At 38.7% G+C, this 21,980-nt stretch overlaps 2 protein-coding genes across 5 annotated transcripts; both read left to right on the top strand.

Moving 5' to 3' along the window:
• The first annotated feature begins 1,078 nt into the window (after positions 1-1,078).
• On the top strand, positions 1,079-12,589 carry myo1hb (myosin IHb). Of its 3 annotated transcripts, none has more exons than XR_005636603.1 (32): positions 1,079-1,125; positions 2,242-2,403; positions 2,799-2,914; positions 3,746-3,944; positions 4,062-4,142; positions 4,369-4,548; positions 4,642-4,740; positions 4,843-4,956; positions 5,080-5,151; positions 5,239-5,358; positions 5,693-5,760; positions 5,838-5,943; positions 6,097-6,177; positions 6,278-6,369; positions 6,801-6,895; positions 8,092-8,138; positions 8,415-8,495; positions 8,582-8,687; positions 8,817-8,934; positions 9,080-9,193; positions 9,297-9,373; positions 9,462-9,530; positions 9,665-9,749; positions 9,855-10,017; positions 10,153-10,236; positions 10,443-10,536; positions 10,938-10,993; positions 11,070-11,205; positions 11,299-11,369; positions 11,691-11,804; positions 11,892-11,991; positions 12,078-12,589. XR_005636603.1 is itself a non-coding variant. In XM_039778801.1 (32 exons), exons 2-32 carry the CDS (start codon positions 2,278-2,280, stop codon positions 12,102-12,104), a joined length of 3,075 nt encoding a protein of 1,024 aa, XP_039634735.1. In that variant the 5' UTR covers positions 1,079-1,125; positions 2,242-2,277; the 3' UTR covers positions 12,105-12,589. The 3 variants fall into 3 exon arrangements, 2 of the variants coding, with proteins under 2 accessions (XP_039634735.1, XP_039634736.1); XM_039778801.1 differs by having other exon boundaries at positions 11,691-11,788; XM_039778802.1 differs by having other exon boundaries at positions 10,944-10,993; positions 11,691-11,788.
• Positions 12,590-13,234: 645 nt separating this feature from the next.
• On the top strand, positions 13,235-21,908 carry LOC120546054 (sushi domain-containing protein 2-like). Of its 2 annotated transcripts, XM_039780809.1 has the most exons (16): positions 13,235-13,335; positions 13,504-13,702; positions 13,848-13,999; positions 14,121-14,288; positions 14,390-14,564; positions 14,642-14,843; positions 15,914-15,999; positions 17,115-17,383; positions 17,470-17,604; positions 17,781-17,939; positions 18,089-18,337; positions 18,756-18,939; positions 19,450-19,544; positions 19,619-19,798; positions 20,899-20,995; positions 21,113-21,908. In XM_039780809.1, the coding sequence occupies exons 1-16, from the start codon at positions 13,272-13,274 to the stop codon at positions 21,156-21,158; spliced, it is 2,460 nt and encodes an 819-aa protein (XP_039636743.1). In that variant the 5' UTR covers positions 13,235-13,271; the 3' UTR covers positions 21,159-21,908. The 2 variants fall into 2 exon arrangements, with proteins under 2 accessions (XP_039636743.1, XP_039636744.1); XM_039780810.1 differs by lacking the exons at positions 19,619-19,798; positions 20,899-20,995; positions 21,113-21,908 and having other exon boundaries at positions 18,089-18,330.
• Positions 21,909-21,980: the final 72 nt, after the last annotated feature.

Genomic DNA, 21,980 nt, shown 5'->3' on the forward strand with positions numbered 1-21,980 from the left:
GTTGGACTTCTCTTTTTTGTTGTATAAATTTATAATAAAAGGCCTCTGTCAAACAGGCAAATCTACATTTTATTCAGGGTACCTAGGGAAAAACTGACTTTGTCATTACTATACATACAGCATTTAATAATTGTCTTTGTAAAACACAATAAGAAAGATGCTTTAAAAATAAGTGCTAAAAAATTACATTATATACTGTATGTAAAGTATATACATACACAGAGTTGCAACATTCACATGTCAAAATGCAGTATACACTTTAAAGTATTTAAATGGGATAGTTTCTCATAAAATAATTTGGTTAGGGTTAGGTATACAGAGTCTATTTTTTTATGGCTCCTAGTCATAAAGCCTGATCGTAATATTTTGTTGATTGTGGACGTTTAGTTGAGTTTCTAATAATTTATTTAACTTTTATTTATTCAGGTAAGTCGATTGAGAACAAATTGTCATTTGCAACGACGACCTGTCACATTCACACAGTAAAACATTCCAGTACTGCCCAGTACAACCACATTCTGATCTGCTGGCCACTGAGCAGCTCCACTGGAGCATTCTTTTTGTTGGGGTAAGGGCCTGGCTCAAGGGCACCTCAGCGGCGGTAAAGAGGGAACGACAAGCGCTGCACTATCACTTCCCCACCCAGATTTATCATGTCGTTCTGGGTACTGAACAACGGCCTAACAAGCTCGCTTCTCTAACCTTTAGGCCACCACTGCCTCACAGTTTTGCCTTCAGCATTATTAAATTAGCAAGATCGACAAGTTCTTGTTTTTGCTGATGGATAACAATACATGTTTCAGCTTTTCTAAATCTTCCATTATCCAACTCACTGTTAGATTTGAAATTGTGAATCTGGCAACACCCTACAAACCCAAAAGCAAACACACACACACACACACACACACACACACACACACACACACACACACACACAAATACATATTTCGAATGAGATGTGCTTCCTTTGTTGCATACACGCTACATTATTGATGGTTTCCTTTTGTGGGAAGTAGAAACTGTAATCAATCAGTGTTTCCTGTCCTACTACTGTCTTTTCCCTTAAATAAACCAGATGTTCAGTTCAGAAAAGGTACAGAGACACACACATCAGGGACCTTCAGGGTAGGTAACTTTTTGCACTTTTTCCTGCAAAACATTGTTGAAAATTTTAGCGATCACCACTGGTTTTCAGTTTATGATTTTTTTTGTGAGATTTTGCTGTACATTTTGCTGGGTCAGTAAAGCATTCGCTTGTTTTACTGGAGAATGATCTGCGAGTGTCAGTTACTCTAACTTGACAGGTCAACTTGGCAGTGATGAGAGCCAAACTACTGAAGCATAATACTGGGTGGCTCTTTCATAGCACCTTAATTAAAGTGCATTGCCTTTGCTGATTATTTATCTGCCTTCTTCAGTTGTACATCTTTAAATGGCAGAACATATCATATGTTTAAACATATTATAATGCATATAATTATTTCTATTAATATTCTATTATTTCTAGACTTAAGTTATTTGCCTCAGTTATTGTTTAATTGTGTATTAAAAATGTGGAATATGTGACGTTTCTAGTGTAGGTGGAGTATTTCATGTTTTTTCTGTCCTTGCCATAAACAAGACTAATGGCTCATTAGAGAGCACAGAAGCAGATTAGATAGTGGTGGTTGAAATTAGATTTGTCATGAGCATGGAGGATGTAGCCAAGGCCAGTAATGGCTCTGACTGCCTAGATTGTCCATGATTGTGAGCATGTGTGTGTATGTGTGTTAATGAGCGATGACAACCTCAACAAAAACAGATGACTTTTGAGGAAAACAGGATACAAAGGAAAAGGACGGGACATACTGTATACTGTCGTCCTAATCTTGACAGAATGAATGAGAACTTGTAACATAACCCACACTGTTTCTTTGCCACACACCTTTTCTTTTGCTTTCTTTTTTCTTCTTTTTATGACTAACTTAAAGTGTATTGTGTTAATTGTTTAAAACAATATATATAAATATATACAAAAAGTGAAAATCTATGATACTCTGTACATGTTGACTTGATAGTTCAATAAAAAAAAACAATAAATAAAAAGAAAAGAAAAGAATGAATGAGAACTGGGCAGAGAGAGCAATACATTGTATCATCAAGGTCTTCAAAGTGCATAATACAGTTTTGACATTTAATTTTGTTCTGTTGTGATGCCTTGTTTCCTTGTCATGCCACTGATGTGTTCCTGCTCGGGGACAGAGCTTGGAGGAACGCTGTAACCAGATCCTGAGGAACATGGAGGCCTCCCTGACAGCCCGGGATCGTGTGGGCATTCAAGATTTCGTTCTCTTGGACGCCTACACGAGTGAGAGTGCCTTCCTGGACAACCTGAGGAAACGCTTCCATGAGAATCTCATTTACGTGAGTCTTCCTGTGTGGTGTAATGTTGGATAACCCTGCTCTTTCTTTTACTCTAATTAACCGTCACACACTCAACCTTCAACCCAACAAGGTCCTAATGCTCTGTTGCCTATTGCTGAATCCGGCACCTTGTGTTGCTGAAGCAGCAGCTCCTGTTCTCTTCATTTGCGGAGTGAGCAATCTAAAGTTCACCGCTGTCGGTGAGGTCATGACAAGTGATTAACCAAACTTATTGCTTTAGATAAGAAGAACAAAATTACTTATCAGCAGAGTGATGCATGGACGCCACACTGCTGGAAGCTTTTATAATGTTATGTAATGTTTGCGAAAACAATCTCCTATACTTTCAAATGTGAAAGAGTTGCAGAACATGACTTCCTTTCCTTTCTCTGCAGACCTACATTGGAACTCTCTTGGTGTCGGTCAACCCATATAAAGAGTTAGATATCTACAGCAAGAAGCAAATGGATACCTACATGGGTGTGAATTTCTTTGAGCTGCCACCTCATATGTAAGATATTCTGTATGTTCTGTATTTATTTATACTGTACTGTGTACTTTCACACAATGACATTTTGTAGACATTCATGTTTCCCAGAGGATATATTCCCACTGACTTTGGTTATCCCCAGACCTTTCCTCTAGCGCCACCATCAGGTCAAAATAATAATTTATCCAAAACTTTGGTTTAAGAACAAAACCTGCATAGCTAAATACTTTTCTATTAATCTCATCCTCAGCTGTATGTTGTGTTTAGTGCTAATAAGCCACCCAACATGTGAACTTGATAAACATTTTACCTGCTAAAAATCAGCGTAGTCACTGTGAGTTTATTAGCATGCTGACATTAGCATTCAGCTAAAGGTACCTCTGTACCTTAGTACAGCCTCACAGAGCCAGTAGTGTGGCTGTAGGCTCTTACTCTTGTTATAAATACAGTACGTATGTTAAACTTTCAATTGAATGAAACATTATCACATAAGAAGAAAAAAAGATGGGATGTCAATGTGACATCAGAGTTTATAAATTATAAATGCAGGGCGTCATAGTTGCCAAGGGGTTAAAGTGCCAACCATTAACCGCAACAACCGTAGCCCTTTGCTGCAGGTCATGCACCATGTCTCTTTCCCCTCATTTCCTTTCACCTTCCTACTGTCAGCTAGCTATCTGATAAAGGAATAACAATGATATGGAGTTAAGTTTTTATTTTTAAGTCTTGTTATAAAGGGAAAGAGAAATGCTTCTTATACAAGACTATACTTTAAAAACTAATTTTCTGATGAAAATCTGCAGTCTGAATTTTTAAAAGGGGACTGACTTTAACCTATTACTCTACTATCAGTTATGCGCTGGCAGACAACGTCTTCCGCAGCATGCAGTCTGAGTTCAACAACCACTTCATCCTGATCTCAGGGGAGAGCGGAGCCGGCAAGACAGAGGCCTCCAAAAAAATCCTGCAATTCTACGCTGTCAGCTGTCCAAGTACTAAACTCCTGAACAACGTCCGGGACAGACTGCTTCTCTCCAACCCAGTGCTTGAGGTCAGTCGGATGGATATGTGTGCCAATGCTTCTGCTATGTAAGACCATTTTCTTGAGAAAGACATGATTCTAAAATCTGCCATTTATTGCCTTTTTTTATTTTTTTATATCACCCAGGCTTTCGGAAATGCCAAAACCCTGAAGAATGACAACTCTAGCCGCTTTGGGAAATACATGGACATCCAGTTCGACCACCAGGTGGACTGAAATATTTTCATTACATTACAGTGCAAATTACAATGTTAGGGTAATACAACAACTAATATAATGACCTCAAAGTTCACACACACACACACACACACACACACACACACACACACACACACACACACACACACACACACACACACACACACACACACACACACACACACACACACACACACACACACACACACACTCTCTCTGTCTCTCTCTCTTACAGGGTGGTGCTGTTGGGGGTCACATCCTCAGTTACCTGTTGGAGAAGTCCCGTGTGGTCCACCAGAACCACGGAGAAAGAAACTTCCATATCTTCTATCAGCTGGTGGAGGGAGGAGAGGAAGATCTGCTCCGCTGGCTCGGCCTGCAGAGAAACTGCCAGCACTACAGGTACCTGGTGCAGGTCAGTGGAAAAAACAAACATCGTCATAAACTTAATTTATATGGTGTGGCAAAAACCTCTTGACAAAGATTTTTTATTCTTTGTGCTCTTCAGGGTGATTGTGCCAAAGTGAGCTCTATCAATGATAAAAGTGACTGGAAGACAGTGCAGAAAGCCCTCTCTGTCATAGAGTTCGGTGAGAGTGATATTGAGGTGAGGTAGTACAGTAAAATTTTATGTTAAACTTTATTTAAATTATGCATGATACATTTTGCCGGTGATTTATGAAGTATTTCTTTCTGGGTGTAAATGTAGCACCTGTTTGGAATAATCGCTAGTGTTCTCCATCTGGGGAATATCAAGTTTGAAGCAGATGTTAGAGGATACGCCTCTCTCAACAACAACCAGGAGATGCACTGGGTGTCAAAGGTGAGTCCCAAACAAACTGCAGATAGTTGAATCCCTTTGCCTATCTCCATGTAGCTTTCTGATTGAGACCAGGAATGGATTTGGTGCTACAAGTTTTTTTTTTGCTTTGCATTTGCTGTGCAGTTGCTGGGGATTCCTATTCAGGTATTACAACAGGGCCTAACCCACAGGAAGATTGAAGCCAAAACAGAGGAGGTGACTAATTTAAATTTAAAGTTTAAAATTTGTTTAACCTTTTGGTCGTGTTCATTTTATTTTATCTACATTATTCTGATGTTTAAGGTGTTCAGTCCTTTCTCTGTGGACCATGCAGTATATGCCAGGGATGCCCTCGCCAAAGCTATCTATGGCCGCACTTTCAACTGGCTGGTCAACAAGATCAATGAATCTTTAGTTAACAAGGTGAGAATAAAAAAGCAATCTACCCTCTTTCTAATCTTGCCGAGCCAGACCTGTCTTATAAAGATCACGAAAATTGGGAGAAAATTGGGGTAATGAGATTTCAGCCAGCCTGAGGCAGCCATTTGATTGGTTGTGAGTCTGAAAACACCTAATACCAGAAAAAGCACATCTGGCAAATTTTTCTTTGGGCTAATTTCTTTTTTTCCAGAATATAATTTAATTGGTTTAAAGTAACACCAACATATGAGCTTTCTCCACAGAGGGCCTGCTTTACAATACCATCCATAGCAGATTTTCAATGTGCAGAAATCATATCTGTGTAAATCAACTGTAGGATTCCTCCAGGAAAACAGTAATTGGTCTGTTGGACATCTATGGTTTCGAGGTTTTCAACGTGAACAGGTGAGATGATGCACATGTGAGCTGATTTAGTGTGAAATGAACAATCCAAAACTGACAGCGCCTATGATTTATTTTAGCTTTGAGCAGTTTTGCATCAACTACTGCAACGAGAAGTTGCAGCAGCTTTTCATCCAGCTGACCCTCAAGTCAGAGCAGGAGGAGTACGAGATGGAGGGGATTGAAGTAATAACGCTATTAATCCTTATATTTTGTTGTCATATGTCTCAAAGTGCTACTTATGTCTGAAAACATAGACTGTATATGGTAAAAATAAACTCACATACAATAAAAACTACTTTTCAACCCCTAATGCTTTTCTCATTTGTTTATGCACAGTGGGAACCAGTGCCATTTTTCAACAACAAGATCATCTGTGATCTTGTAGAGGAGAAACATAGAGGAATCATCTCTTTATTGGTAAAGATATGATTGAGTTATGGTCCTACAGAAAGACAAACGACACTCGCCCACAAAACTAAAACAGGGCTGAATTATTAATGCTTATGCTCTCATACAGGACGAGGAATGTTTACGTCCTGGAGAGGCCACAGATCTCACCTTCCTGGAGAAGATGGAGGAAAAGATCAGTGGTCATCCTCATTTCGTCACGTGAGCTCTACACTTTTGTTTATCTAAATAGTGGCGACTGTGGCTCAGGTGGTAGAGTGGTTGCCTAACAATCAAAAGGTTGGTGGTTTGATCCCTGGCCCTGCATTCCTATGTCGAAGTGTCCTTGGGCATAACACTGAATGGAGAATTGCTCCCGATGCTGCGCCATCAGTGTGAATGTGTGTGAATGTTTATCTGATGAGCAAGTGGCACCTTGTATGGCAGCCTCGGCCACAGTGTATGAATGTTTGTGAATGGTTCCTGTACTATATAAAAGTGCTTTGAGTAGTTGTTAAGACTAGAAAAGTGCTATATAAATACAGTTCATTTACATTTATCAGAAATTGCAGGTTATCCACACATGCTAAGGCCAGCATATAGCATTACCATAAACAGCATAATGCCCTGCAATAACTTTCTCTTTCCTGCAGACATAAACTTGCAGACCAAAAGACGAGGAAAACACTGGAAAGGGGAGACTTCCGCCTCTTGCACTATGCTGGCGAGGTTACATACTGTGTTGTTGGTAAGAGATGAGATAGCTCTGTATGGTAAATAATGTCTCTCTCTATTACAATACCATTTAATGAGCATATGTAACATCAGCCTATTGCTAAAATGTAGTGTAACATTAGCAAACGTTAGATAAAATAAAATGGCAGTCAACTGACTGCTATTTCTGTGTGCCATTCCATAGGTCACATTCTCAGTTCTCAATATATGCATAAACTAAATACATCACTCTGAAATAGTATTGTTGTCAATGTTAACTCATTTTGACAAAAGTATGCCTTAAAAGTGGCAAAATTATTAACACAAAACAAATATTAAAGGTGCCCTGCCACACGTATTTCATTATGTTGTGGTAATGTCTGAAGTTCTACCATGGACTCATTTTTTGTGAAAAAAAAAGCCTTGGTTACCTTGTTTCAAACCATTCTAGCGTGGTATAGAAAGCCTGCAGGAAGACTCAATTTGTGCCAGTTCTCATTAATATTCAACGAGCTAAGCTGCTTGACTCTGATTGGTTAACAGCTAGCCAATGAGAACCTGGCTATCAACATCCTTTACACAGCGCAACTGGGCGAGCTCATGAATAGTAATGAGCTCAGGCAACACCACGTCACACTGACCAGCTTTTGTAATTGGTCTGATTTCTCCGCTTATTTCTGTTCAGTGGCATGAGCTGACAAAGGAGGTAACAGTTCATTTTCACATACACGACATAACACAAACACATATGGACCTAACGTATTTCAAAAAATACAAGTAAAAATGGTTTTGTGTGGCAGGGCACCTTTAACAAAAGAAATCACGTGGGAGCCCACATAAATTTTTTTCTATTAGAATTTTGTGTAAATTTATCCCAATTCTATTTTTTTTATTATTTATATATATATATATATATATAAAGTCACATTATTGTTTCTATGTGTCATGATGTTGGGCTCATGTCTGAAATGTTGTGTATTTAAATGTTTTTTTCAATGAAGGTTTAACAAAAAAAAAGAAACAACCCACAAGCTCTAGTAGCTTAGCTTAAGATCAGTAGGCTAGCATGTTATAACAAAGTGCTGTACTTGATAAAGATACCCTTCAAGGGCAAGTTAAACTACACAGTAGCGTCCGACTAGGTCTTATGAATTCAACCTTTAATTATTTGTGTTATTGCCAAAAAATACTTGCTATTTTAAAGTTTTTCTTTGTTCTTTAACCTTTTAGGATTCTTGGACAAAAACAATGATCTCTTGTATAGAAATGGGAAAGAGGTAATTTCATTTAATTTCTTTAGTATAAAAACCAGGTGATACGCAAAAGTATTGGATCATTGCATTACACAAATACAATACGTGTTCTGAATCTACTGTATGACTTCTGATATCCTTCACTGCTACCAAAAAACACCAAAAAGAAATGAAAAAAAAAAAAAAAAAAATATATATATATATATAAGCAAAGGAGCATAATAACCACCTACATTATTATTTAAGGTATACTTTTTGTCTGATATGTTTGGGGCTTATACAGTTTTCCTATTCTCCTAGGTCATGCGACAGTCCAAGAATGCTATAATCAAACACTGTTTTCCTTCTACTGAACCGGACAGCAAGAGGAGACCTGAAACTGTAAGAAACTATTCAGAACATGATTTAATAATTTACACCACTACTATAAACAAACCACTGACATGTGCATACCTGTGACTCCCCAGGTGGTGACTCAGTTTAAGAGCAGCCTGGTGAGCTTGACTGAGATCCTAATGTCCAAAGAGCCCTGGTATGTCCGCTGCATTAAACCCAATGAAGCCAAGCAGCCAGGTGTGTCCCGAAAACCCTTTACTTTTGAATAGACCTTAGAGCCTAGCAATACTTTTGGCTGTATTCAGCCTACAGTCAGCCAGCCAGCCAGTTTTTAACTCTTTAGATGACCTTTTGTGTCCACTGCAGGACGCTTTGATGATGTGTTGGTGAGACATCAGATGAAGTACCTGGGGCTGATGGAGCACCTGAGGGTCAGGCGTGCTGGGTTTGCTTACCGACGCAAATATGAGCTCTTTCTCCAGAGGTAGCTAAGCACACCTTTTCTCTTTGCTTTCATCCAAAATGCACATTGAGTTTTCTTTGTTCTTGCAGTAGATATTTGGCATGTATTCATTTTTGCTGCTGACTATAAAGCTGTGTGTGACTGTGCATTATTCTACTGTGCTCAGGTACAAGCCTCTGTGTCCTGAAACCTGGCCCAACTGGAAAGGTACAGCAGCAGAAGGTGTGCAGTGCCTGATCAAGCACCTGGGCTACAAACCTAATGAGTACAAGATGGGCAGGTAGGCAGATGTTAATGCAAGGGTGACATGTCATACACTGTCTATGATGGGTTCACCTGGAAGAGATACAGTAACTTCTCAGTGTTTGTCTCTTTTCCTCAAGGACAAAGATTTTCATCCGGCACCCTAGAACTCTGTTTGCAACAGAAGATGCCTTTCAGGTCTGCAAACACAAGCTAGGTGAGATGTTGTTCTGTACGTTTAGTTATAATACCACATTAAGCATCATAGCACTCCTGAGGGTGAACTGTAACTGTCATTGCTGCAGCAACAAGCATTCAGGCCAAGTACAAAGGCTACAGAGCGAAAGGAGACTACCTTAAACAGAGAGAGGCTGGTGAGTGTTAAAATGCCCACAGATGTGTTTATAAGCACAAACTAAAAGCATTTCCTATACCGAATGCAGGTGAACAGCCTACATGACAAACATTTCAAAATATTGCTTTTTATTACATTGTTTTATGTAAATAGCCACTAAGATTGAGACCTGCTGGAGAGGTCTGCTGGCCAGAAAGGAGCGTGAAAAGAGGGCATGGGCTGTCAAGGTAATCCAAAAGTAAGTTCACACAATGAAATCTATTTGAAGGTTCAACGAGATGAGATGGCTTAAAGTATAATCAAGTCTATGTTGTGAAGCTATCTGTGTTTTGATTTGTTATAGGTTCATTAAAGGTTTCATCACTCGAAATCAGCCAGTCTGCGTTGACAACAGTGAGTACCTGGCGTACGTAAGGCAGAACTACCTCACACGGCTGAGGGACAACCTTCCCAAAACAGTCGTGGAAAAAGACTCTTGGCTCACCCCTCCGCCTATAATGCAGGAAGTGGGTGATATAATTTTTTTTTCTTCTTTTTTACACCAACTGTTTCTAGGTATTAGGCTGTGTGCATGAAGGCAGTGTTTGGTGATTTAGTTAATGGCTACACCCTTTAAAAGTTTGAAACTGTATTTTTTCTAGGTTTCCCAGCTGTTGAAGAAGCTCTACATTCGCCACATGGTACGGAAGTACGTTCGGGGAATCACTCCACAGAGGAAAGCACAGGTACAATCCACCCTCTGTCACACACAATGGTAAAAATGTCAGTGAAGGAAATGCGATACATGCACTCACAACACATCCATTCCACATTAAAAACAACTAAATAAAAAAAAGGTTTGTGGGCAACTATTGGGTCTCAGACAAATTCTCTTCAGGAAATAAAATGTCTTAACTTACATTCTGCTTTCTTTCTGTTTCCTTGTTTCCAGCTTCTGTTAAAAGCACAGACGAGCTCCATGTTCAAAGGAAAAAAAGAAAACTACCCCTTCAGTGTGTGCAGACCATTCATGGACACCAGGATAGGTAAGACTGCTGAGTTATTTTCATTGAGTGTACTTACAAGAATATAGAATTTAACATTATTACTTTTAAGTACAGTACACTGTACATACAACATGATAAAAAGAATAGTTATATTAGTCTGTGGAGACTGCAAATGCCTGCACTACATTCGATTAGATGTATTCAAAGTACAAGTTTGCATTTTGAATTTCCAGGTTGTAAAAAATCAGCAACAGTAAGTTTTCATTTACAAATTAAATAACAAACCTGATTGTACATACTGCTGAAATACTTTGTGAGCCTGTTAATGGACTATTTTGTACATTGATAATAAAGTTATAATGGAATTACTGAGACACTATAGTTTTATTTTATTTGATCTGTGTGAGATCCTCTCTCATGGATTCTCTTATTTTATTAAGGTGCAGGAGACATAAGCATCAAAGTGCTTCAGATGATCCGGCATGAGCACATCAAGGTAAATTAATATTGGAATTTACTTTGCATCTTTATACTCCATCCACACTAACCTTGTGTCTCCCCCCACCCCACAGTACAGTGTGCCAGTGGTGAAGTATGACAGAAACGGGTTCAGGCCTCGTCTCCGGCAGCTCATCTTTACCCAGGAAGCCGCCTACCTGGTCGAGGATGCCAAGATCAAGCAGCGGATAGATTACATCTCTCTGAAAGGTAACGAGTGAGACAAAATAAGCATCGTTATCTATAGGGAGAGCGACACACACGTTTTAAACTTGCTGTTACGTACACGTTTATTTTTTATAGGTGTGTCGGTCAGCAACCTGAGTGACAACTTCCTGATCCTTCATGTTACATGTGATGACATCAAGCAAAAGGTAGATGTATCAACAGACTGGTGTCTATAGATATCTAAAGCAATGTGTAAATTGTATTTTTAAATGTCAATCTGTAGATCATGTATACACGTATGTGTGTATTGTGGTTCTCTAGACAGTTAAGTTTGCAATTTCAATAAAGACATTCCTCAGACTCAAAATAACTCAGTTAAATTGGCTTTCAATTTATTGTTCAGAAGAAGTTTAGAGACAATATGGAGAGTAAGATCAGATAAAAAAACATTACTTTATGAATTGGTTCATTCAAGGCTTCTGGATTGTAAAACCATCACATCTAACTGGCGCCATTTGTTCTTTTAGGGTGATCTGGTCCTTCAGTGTGACTACCTGTTTGAGGCCCTGACTAAGTTGAGTCTTATTGGCAACCAGCAGAACTCCATTAAAGTGGTCCAGGGCAGGTACATAATCTGGACTGTATGTAGTAATAAGAAAGCTAGAAATCTAAATGTTAAAAATGATGATGTGCCAAATTCAATGTGAAATTGTTTTTGTCACTTGTAGTGTGCGATTTGACATCCAGCCCGGCAGAGAGGGCTTCGTGGACTTCAAGAGTGGTCAGGAGTCCATGGTCTACAGGGCAAAAAATGGCCATTTGATGGTGGTGGGTTCATTAAAGCATCATGATAAGACAATGTCAAATTACTATTGGTATAAACAATTGACCAAGCTTTTTACTTTCTTCTTTAGGAATCTACAAGAACCAAGTCCAGATGATGCTACCAGTGATTTGGGATGATGTTGCTGCAAAATATGAGTAACAGCAGTGTTTGTTCTGTGATCCTGCTTCATGGTTTTTGCCAATTGTGTTTCATGTCAGCTGGTTTTTCAGTTTTGCATATTTATGACAATGTTATTCAATCATGTGTAACAAATATTACACTGCCAATTACTTAGTTGTAAAGCGCAGACAACAAGCTAATAGTAGAGGCTAGCCAGAATATCATTATGTCTGTTGTTCCTAATGTGTCTGAAGTTGAAATCATCTCTAAGTGAACAAACAGATCCCAGCTCACATTCATTAAAATCAGCCATCCTTAATGAATAGAAGCACTTGTAATATTTGTTGTATTAAATGTATCTGAAATGCTGTCTAGATGATAACAGTAGAGAACAATATGAGGAATGTGTGCAGTCATGAATGTTTACAATGCCTCATCCATGTTGTACTTTAACATTAAAACATGTTTTACCCCAGTGGACACTGCATGTAAAAAAAGTACATGTATTTTTGGGAGGAAAATTACTTTAATACAGAGCAAATTACATCAGCACATTTCAAATGCATGCTTGACATGCTACAGAAGGTGTCACTGAGATGGTTCCTGAGGTAGCAGCTCCCCCTAATGATTTACTGCTGGCCCTACAGGTTCCCCAGCTCTGATTGTTTTCAGGTTGAGTAATAAACATACTTGTAATGAGGTTTATTCTTAATCCTGTAATTCACTGTTTCTGCACACATTATCCTACTTAGAAAAAGAAGGGAAATGGTGATGTGGAATGATCTCATCCCACACACTCATATTAGAGTGTGTGTTGTATCTTTATCTAAACATGATATTGAGTATGTAAAAGCCAATAAGATGAGTTTCTGCCAGTCTGAAATACAATCTAAAATCTATGCAATTTATGCAGATTATGAATCTTACAAATGGATTGACACTTAAGGGAGAGATGGTCAAAGGTAGTCATATGAGAATAAATACAGTCAGAATTGTTATCTTAATGACCTCTGGTTGATGATTAAACAGATGTTTGTGAATGCCTGTGATGAAAAGGGCCAAGGTCTAGAAACATGCTGAGTATATATACCTGGGACGAAATTGTAGAAGCAGATAAGAGAGCAGCAGAAACAAAACTTGGCTAACAGTTTCACACACTGTCATGATGGAAAGATCCACAGCAGTAATATTTGTCTTTCTGGTTTTATGCATCTGCAGGACATTAGGTAAGTACCCACAAACTTCTAAATTGCTACATATATTGTATTTCATCTCTGACATTTGAAAAACAAAAATACCTACCTATAATTTCAAATTGGTTTTAGATATATCGATTGAAACTGGTGGTCCACTCCAGATTCTGTAAAATACTTATTTATCCTTATTTTGGACAGGACAGACATGTGAAGGAAACTGTGGAGTAAAATTTGACTTATGTTCATGCCACTCGACATGCACGTCTCTGGAGTACTGCTGTACAGACTATAAAGAATACTGTGTGGAAGTCTTTCCATATTCCGGGTCCATTTTGGGTGGGACGGATTTTATTGTCCTTGAAGCGAGTTTCAATAAGAGTTCTGAGATCATATGCAGGTAAGACTATTTTTACACCTCAGTGTAAACATATTGCTAAACCTGATCTGATTTTACCTTTGATTAATTGATCATGGTTAAGAGAAATTATTATTCAGATGAATTACATTATAGTAACCTGCTGATCATTCGTTTATAATGGCAGGTTCAACCACAATATCAATACTGTGGGGTATGTGGATGAAAACAGTAGAGGCCATTGTATCTCCCCACTATTGTATGAAACAGGATGGGTTCCCCTGCACATCTCCTCAGATAATGGCACTACATTCAGTAGAGTTGGAGCCTGGTTGTCAGGTACAATAACTGCCTGTGGATGCCCTCAATACTCTTCCATAAACTTCATTAATGCGCAGTTTTCCATTTAGTGTTAAAATTACATTAATGTGATTTATTTGATTCAAATGTTTTGCTACAGTACATACTGGCAAGTTAGATGCTCAGTTTAAGGCGACTATGGTCAACTCAACAAAATGGCAGTACTATGGTACACCAGATGTTGGAGGCACTCTTGAGATGACATGGAATACCTCTTTGGTTAGCGTGGAGAGGGTCAACATAGAGCTCTGGGGATACAGCGAGACAGGTGACTATGCCAATTTACTGTATACACCACATTTACACTTTGTAAATCACGTGACTATTAATTGGGTAAAAACACTGAATTCTGTTAAATGTTCTCTGTAGGAAAACCCTATTCAGACAATTGGCAGGGTGAGTGGGAATATCTGTACTCACTTGCAAAGGATCAGCCCAACAGTGGTTCCTTTAGTTTTTTGCCCAAACCAGCAGAGAACGGCTTTTCGAGTTGGGAGCTTGGCTCTCTACGCATCAGCCCCAGCACCTACCCTGATGGCATGTGGTATGTACAAACATATGGCTGTAATAAATCATGTTATTCTAGTTGTCAGCTGTACAGTATTTGCCATGTTCATTTAGGAATGTACAAGCCGCATGGACTGAGGATCACGCCCTGGCCTGGCATCTGGAGGAGAAGTTCAGGCAAAATTCAACAGTTTGGGCCCTGGAGAAATGTTTAGCATGGGACCAGCTGGAAAATCAGCTGCCCAACTTCCTCAGTGAGATCATAGACTGCCCCTGCACTCTGGCTCAAGCAAGAGCAGACACAGGGAGGTTTCATGTAAGTATAAAAGGGTAGCAAGTTAAGATTTGGCTTCAAAGGTTTAGTGATTAAAAACAAGTGCAGAATCATTGTAAGATGAATGAAATTAACTCATGCACATACGTTTGAAGATGCAATCAAGTAGCATGTGGATGCATAAACTTATCCACAGAAAAACCATTACTTCACAGATTAATGACTTGGACACAGGCATGAACAGGCACATGTTAGATAAACACTTTACTTGAAGGTATCGACATAATCGTGACATGACACTGTCATAACTATGACATGACACTGTCATGAACGTGTCATAAACGTTATAAACACGTCATAAACGTTTATGACTTCTGTCATTAAGTGTCATTCGGTTTTTATCATGACAAGTTGACATTGTTTGGTTTATCTTAATTATGACAACTTGACATTAATCAAAGTGGCATTACCAGAAGTTGTCTTGGTCATGACAATGTCAATGTCAATGTCAACTTGTCATGACAAAAACCGAATGATACTTGATGACAGAAGTCATAAACGTTTATGACTTGTTTGTAACGTCTATGACACATTCATGACAGTGTCATGTCATAGTTATGACAGTGTCATGTCACAATTATGTTGATACCTTCAAGTAAAGTGTTACTGATAAATGTATGTAATTACTTTATGTGTTTATGGTGATTGTCAGGGGCCGTAGCCTTTTACTAATGCTCATTGCTTATCAGTTCAAAGTCAAGGAGAGATCTCCCCTAATTGTAGTATTTACAAGCATTCTCTCGACGCTGAACACGTTTCTGCATCGATCTTATGCCTTTTATCTTACAAACTTACAGGTAGAGTTAGGCAAAGCCAATAGTGTTTTTCAATGGCTGGTGGGTGACAAATATAAAGTTAAAACTGCATGAGGGCAGCCACTAATTGTTTGTGCAACATTTGCTTATTAACTGCTTTCAAATTTTGGACAAGCAAATTAAAAAACTAATGACTTTGTCATATTATTGTTATGCTTCTGGACTGCAGTATATACATGAACACAGTAAAATGCACATTTGGCTGCCTGGTTACAGACGCTGTCTCTCTCTCCTCAGACTGACTATGGCTGTGATGTAGAGAAGGGCAGCGTGTGCACCTACCACCCTGGAAGTGTTCACTGTGTGAGGGCTATACAAGCCAGGTGAATCCTTCACTCAGACTGTTAACTTGCCCTCATGGTCAGGTGTCAACATTATAAATATTAAAAACGCATTTGCGTCCTTAGCAATGCATTTGGGTAGGCAGCTTTATTTTGTAACTTTATATAATAGGTAGTATTGGTGGTAACATTTGCAGTCTGTGATAGTTGGCTAGAGGGGACAACCTACAGTCCCCTCTAATACATAGACAGATTAAAATAAAAAAAAAATATTATCTGTATTTTCTTGTGCTAACCTAATTTATGTGGCATATGTCAAACATTTTTCCATAGCAACTTTATGATTTAAATGTATTTTTGTTGAGCTTCTATGATGTTAACAAACCTCATTGTTGGTAGATACTGTAGGTTAGCATTTTAGGAATTCCATCTGAGAAAATTGTGATACGTTTGTCAAATACTTTATACATATAACAGCACTTTGTAGCAGTTTGGCTGTCTTTGGTATTATCTATACTCTTATACAATGTGGCTGGTAGGAGGCTCAAAGAGGCACAATGGGCAAAAACAAACAAAACTGAGGAACTGTCGTGACAATACTATAAGTTTTGGCACTTATAAATTTTGATATAACTATAGTGCAATGCATTTAATACAAAAAACTGATGTGTGCAACTGACAAAGCTGCCCTGCTGTAATCTATGTTATTATTACTCAAGCAATAATACATTATTTACTAGCCACTAATACTTAAAAATGACTAAATATCCATATTTTAGCTATGCAGGCTATATGTCGTTCTGCTGGTTGATCGGTCCACCACTTTGGCCCAGACTAAAATATCGCAAAACTATTTGATGGATTACTATGACATCTGGTACACACATTTATTCACTGTGTCCAATATTTTGGTTTATGTCTAAATCCTAAAACTAATGCCATTCCCATTGGTCTTAGCTGTACTTTATGTTTATTGATGTTAGCATGTTAACATACTAAATTAAGATGGCAAAGATGGCATTACACATGCTTAACATCAGCATGTTAGCAGTCATTGTGAGCTCAATTTAGCATTTAGCTCGAAGCACTCTACAGTCTCACAGAGCCTATAATGTGGCAGTAGACTCTTGACAATGTTTTTGTAAATGTATCAACAGTCCAAGGTATGCAGCAGGACAACAGTGTTGCTATGACAGCACTGGTGCTCAGGTGCTGACAGCAGACTCAATTGGGGGAAGTACTCCAGACCGAGCACACGACTGGGGCTCCCCTCCATACAAGAAACCCCCTCGAGTTCCCGGACAGTCCCACTGGGTCTACGACGTCCTCAGTTTCTACTACTGCTGCCTGTGGTCTGACAACTGCCACTACTACTTCAAACACCGGCCCTCCAGTGACTGCAGGCGTTACCAGTCACCCAGCTCAGGTTAGTGATTCAGGGTATTACGGTGTATGTGTTTTTACATGATTATTGTTTAATGGGAAGTCTTAATTTTTGGTTTGTAATGACAGCTGTGGTGTTTGGAGATCCCCACTTCATAACATTTGATGGTGTCAGCTACTCCTTCAATGGCAAAGGGGAATATACCTTGGTGACCTCGGCAAAGAAACGTCTGACAATCCAGGGCAGAACAGAGCCAGTGAACAGTGAGTAACTGAAGATACTGAGCTTTTAAAAGTTTCTGTCTTTCTCAACAATGATCAGTGAATGCTACCACTAAATTATGATAACACATATTTGTATATATAAAATACACACTGCAAATAAACTAGGCCATTACAACAATTTCACAATGTCATTGATCTGATTCTCTCATTATTAGGAACCACGATAAAAGCAACAAAGTTGACGGCTGTAGCCATGAAAGAAACCCCCTCTGATGTTATTGAGGTGCGGCTGGTCAGCAGTCACAACGGCCTTGAAGTACTGCAGAATCAAAAAACCCTCTCCTTTTCTGAGCAGAGCTGGATGGACCTACATGGTGAGACCCTCAGTCACCTTTCTGCTTATAATGAAGTCATTGATTTTACTACCCCTGATGAGATCATATAAAATGTATTCCCTGTGTTCATTTCATTTGACAGCTGCGCTACAAGAACTGCCTTTATTCTGACCAAATCTCCCTTTTAGGTGTGTTTGTGTTTTCCCCTGCCTCTACAAATGTGACCGTGATGTTCCCCAGTGGAGCCGGGGTGGAAGTGCGACTGAGAGAGGGAACTATGACAACCACCGTGCTCCTGCCAGAGGAGTTCAAAGACTCCACTCTCGGACTGTTGGGAAAGATGAACGGTGACGCCAAAGACGACCTCACCCTCAGCAACGGCCAACTTGTGCTGAACCTCACCAATCCAGAGGAGGTGTTCAGCTTTGGGGCAAGCTGTAATAAAATGATTCACAATGCCGATTACATGCTGTTGTTCGAAATTCATGTAGTCCTGTTTTGAACCTAGTTTTATGTAAGAGCTGTACATGTTGTATACCCAACAAAACCTCATAAAATGTTGTTAAATAGGTATGATGTTTGGGACATAGACTACAATTGTTGGTATGTGATGACTGTGTTCTTTCAACAAAACTTGTATTATGTAATGAAAACACGAGACCCAAATAATGACAAACAACACATTCATCATTTTATTATGTGAAACATTAGAGTGGCTAATGATTAATTTGGTTGATAATCAGGCATTTCAGGAAAATCACTCTCATTTCATGAAACATCAGCAGATAATGTTGCAAAATTTCCACTTAAATGTAATTACTTTTAATGGTGAGTGTGTTTCTTTTTGTCTTACAGGGGCCATCTCCAACAACTCTGCCTTGTTCACATATGATTCAAACTATCTTTTGGACACATATTACTATGTTCCCAGACATGACCATACTTTTGTTCCAGTGTTTTCTGTCCCCGAAAGTCCAGATGATCCATTAGCCAATCAAGCATCCGAGATATGCTCTGGAGAGGGTTCTCAGTTTTGTAGGTATGAGAAGAAAACGTATAATAATTATTGAACTAAAAATGATTGTGTTTTTATGAAACAAATGTTGGCCATCTCAGTCAGAATGATTTAAATTCTCTTAACTCCACCAATTTTACACATGAAGTTCAGTTTACTCGTCATGCGGACTACCACTAAGTCTGTAAAAACAGTTGTACAATGTCTTCTGTGGCTCTGAAGGGAGCTTTTGTAAAATCTGACAAAATAACCCCTACTGATGTCAGGGTTATCTCGGCTCGGGCTTATAAAGTACAAAAAGCCTGGATTGCAAACTGTAGTTATGGGTTGGAAAGACCAGGCAAGGAGATTTCACGAAAGACCAGTTGCATTATGGGAAATGTAGGATGCAGAGTTTTACCCATGCAGGGCCTAAAATTATTGACATCTCAACTTCTGATGATTCTTTATGTAAATGAAAGTGGTATCCATTACAGTGAAATAACTTTCTTAACAACAGCAGCTCATTTTCTGATCAGTACCTCTGTCCTGTAGGTATGATATCCTGGTAGGTCGTAGTCCAAGCATGGGAAATGCTACCAAAGTGTCTTTCCAGAGTCACATTTCTCTTGTGGAGGATCTAAAGCGAGGTTAGTATACACAAATGTGATTATTATGTACATTTAATTGGTTTTACAGTGTTAGTTATTGTTATACTGTGCAGTGATATCCTGTGGATGGCTTTCACCACCAAAAAACGGGAAGAAGGAGGGGACCACATATGTACAAGGAGCTAAGGTGCAGCTTTCCTGCGATGACGGCTACACACTCAAAGGATCAGCAGAGCGCATATGCCAGGAGAATGGCCAGTGGACTGGAGATGACTCAAACTGCGTGGTTACCAGTATGAATAAATAATGAATCTTGTCCAATGATTTTGATCCTCACAAATCAGCAGTGGCAATTGTGTGAGTGTCTGTATTTGAGCCTGTATGTGTGTGTGTGTGTGTGTGTGTGTGTGTGTGTGTGTGTGTGTGCTTGTGTGCATCATTTGATCCATCAAATCAGCTTTGTCTGAAGTGTTGAAATGCACAAAACATCTAATCATTCTCATGACATTTACACAAATATTTTATGTAAGTAAGAATTACTTATAAGACCATTGACTCTAATAAAAATGCTTACATCAAATTGGAAATACAAAGAATTTAGAAATGCAACACCTCCGTGAAAAAGCTCAGCCCTTAATGGTGCTAGAAGAAAAGTTAAGGGATCATCAAAGTTTAAAATTCATCCTCTGGGGACAATGATTGTCTACACACATTTTTGGCTCATACACGAGAGGGCTAGAGTACATGCTGTGGGGCAAGGAAGATTTTATTGGTTCTTTCCAAGTGGACTGCGAGGCAGTGCTTGGTGAGTGTTTTTTACAGGATTACAGCAGCTACAAATTACAGATCTTTTTACTCCTTTTTCAGAGCCCATAAGTCATTTATTGCTGTGACAATATATAAAAAAGTATATACTGGAAATAGTTACCAACCCTGCCTTTAACCTCACGTGTAGCTAGCAAATCAGAGAATCACCAAAGTCATTAGGATTCATCCTCTGGGCACCATGAATTTCTGTACAAGATTGTGTGCCACTCCTTTCAGTAGATCAATCTGGACCAAAGTGGTGAACCAACCGACCGACCAACAGACATTGCCACACCTCGAGACACACCTCAAGTGTAAAATAAGTATAGTTTAGGCTGCCTGCATAGCTGGGAAGAATTTTGAAGCATAATCACATATTACAAGGATGAATTTTCCCTTGCCTGGTTCCTTTCTATGGAAACAAATACATGCACTCAAAGGCTATACTAAACATATGTTTAAATCAACAGCAGTTAACTATCAAGTTAAGGTTTAAAAAACAAAAAAAACAAGGAATCAAACAAACTAATGATAATACTCATTGTTTTGGAGCCTCTGGCTTAAAAACAACTGTGTCATTTTTCAGGTAATGTTGCAGGAATAGTGGCCGGTTCAATCATTGGAGCTGTAGCACTGATTGTGATTATAACAACAATCATACTCCACTCCAGGAAACAGAAAAGGTGCGGTGCAGTATCTTCAGTTGATGTATCAATTAACTTACTTGGTATGGAAAAGGTTTTACAGAGAATGTGTATTTTCTCTTTTCACTGTTTTTATTCATTTATTTTTTATTTCAGAAAAGATGCACATTCAGAAGAAGCTGTGACAAGTGAGGCCCTCTAACCACAACTTTTCATCTACTGAAAAATGAAAAACTTAAAAATGAATGCATGCATCAATACGTGCTTACGAAAGATAAAGACACGCATAATATAAAAGAAACATCTTACTTTGGTCATAAACCTTTTAAACCACAGCCATGATCCAGACTAACATGTATTATAAGGTTGAGCAAAGGTCACAGTTAAAGAGTAACTACACACTCCATCTTTTACACACTACATCTTCCATGGCAGAAAAGTATTGTTGCACTGACTTCTATACGAGGAAATTTTAACCTGTGTTGCACTTTTGACCGCACCCACCATAACCACAAAACATCCTGGGCTAAAAACTACAGGTTTAGGTTTATTGAAAAAGTGAAAACACTTTGTTATGGAAGGCTTGTGGGTTCATCTACTTCACAGTCAGTCATTAAGTTGGATGATGTCAAATGTAGCTATGTAAAAATGATCACTCAATAACTTACCGTAAGTCATATTTTAAGCTAACAATAATTGATAAAACAATGTCAAAAGTGAAACATTAATGATCCAACCTGCAACTGTCTGAACACTCCATTAATGTTAATGTCATACATCATCAAGTGTTTGGGCTACAGAAGATCTTTGGTCAGCACTTCAGATCAGCTGTATACAGACTATCTCACTGATGTGTACTTATTGTTTGTGTACTGTCATCAAATGCTGATGAATATTGTTATACAGTTTACTATTTTCAAATTTGGTGGACAATAAAGTTTTTCTAATACAGTATTCTGTAGCTTCAATTCAGACTCAATATGAATGATGAGTTTCTTCTTTCACTGTGTATTCTGCCAAACTA

This window comes from Perca fluviatilis, chromosome 17 (genome assembly GCF_010015445.1).
Source record: "Perca fluviatilis chromosome 17, GENO_Pfluv_1.0, whole genome shotgun sequence".
In the NCBI taxonomy this organism is placed as follows: domain Eukaryota; kingdom Metazoa; phylum Chordata; class Actinopteri; order Perciformes; family Percidae; genus Perca; species Perca fluviatilis.

Excerpts from the sequence above, each read along its gene's own strand:
- myo1hb (XM_039778801.1), top strand. The coding sequence starts at position 2,278 with ATGGAGGCCTCCCTGACAGCCCGGGATCGTGTGGGCATTCAAGATTTC. Across the intron at positions 8,496-8,581 it reads GCAAGAGGAGACCTGAAACT|GTGGTGACTCAGTTTAAGAG; the intron begins GTAAGAAACTAT and ends GTGACTCCCCAG. Across the intron at positions 9,374-9,461 it reads GGTCTGCAAACACAAGCTAG|CAACAAGCATTCAGGCCAAG; the intron begins GTGAGATGTTGT and ends TCATTGCTGCAG.
- LOC120546054 (XM_039780809.1), top strand. The coding sequence starts at position 13,272 with ATGATGGAAAGATCCACAGCAGTAATATTTGTCTTTCTGGTTTTATGC. Across the intron at positions 16,000-17,114 it reads GTGAGGGCTATACAAGCCAG|TCCAAGGTATGCAGCAGGAC; the intron begins GTGAATCCTTCA and ends ATGTATCAACAG. Across the intron at positions 19,545-19,618 it reads TGTGGAGGATCTAAAGCGAG|TGATATCCTGTGGATGGCTT; the intron begins GTTAGTATACAC and ends TATACTGTGCAG.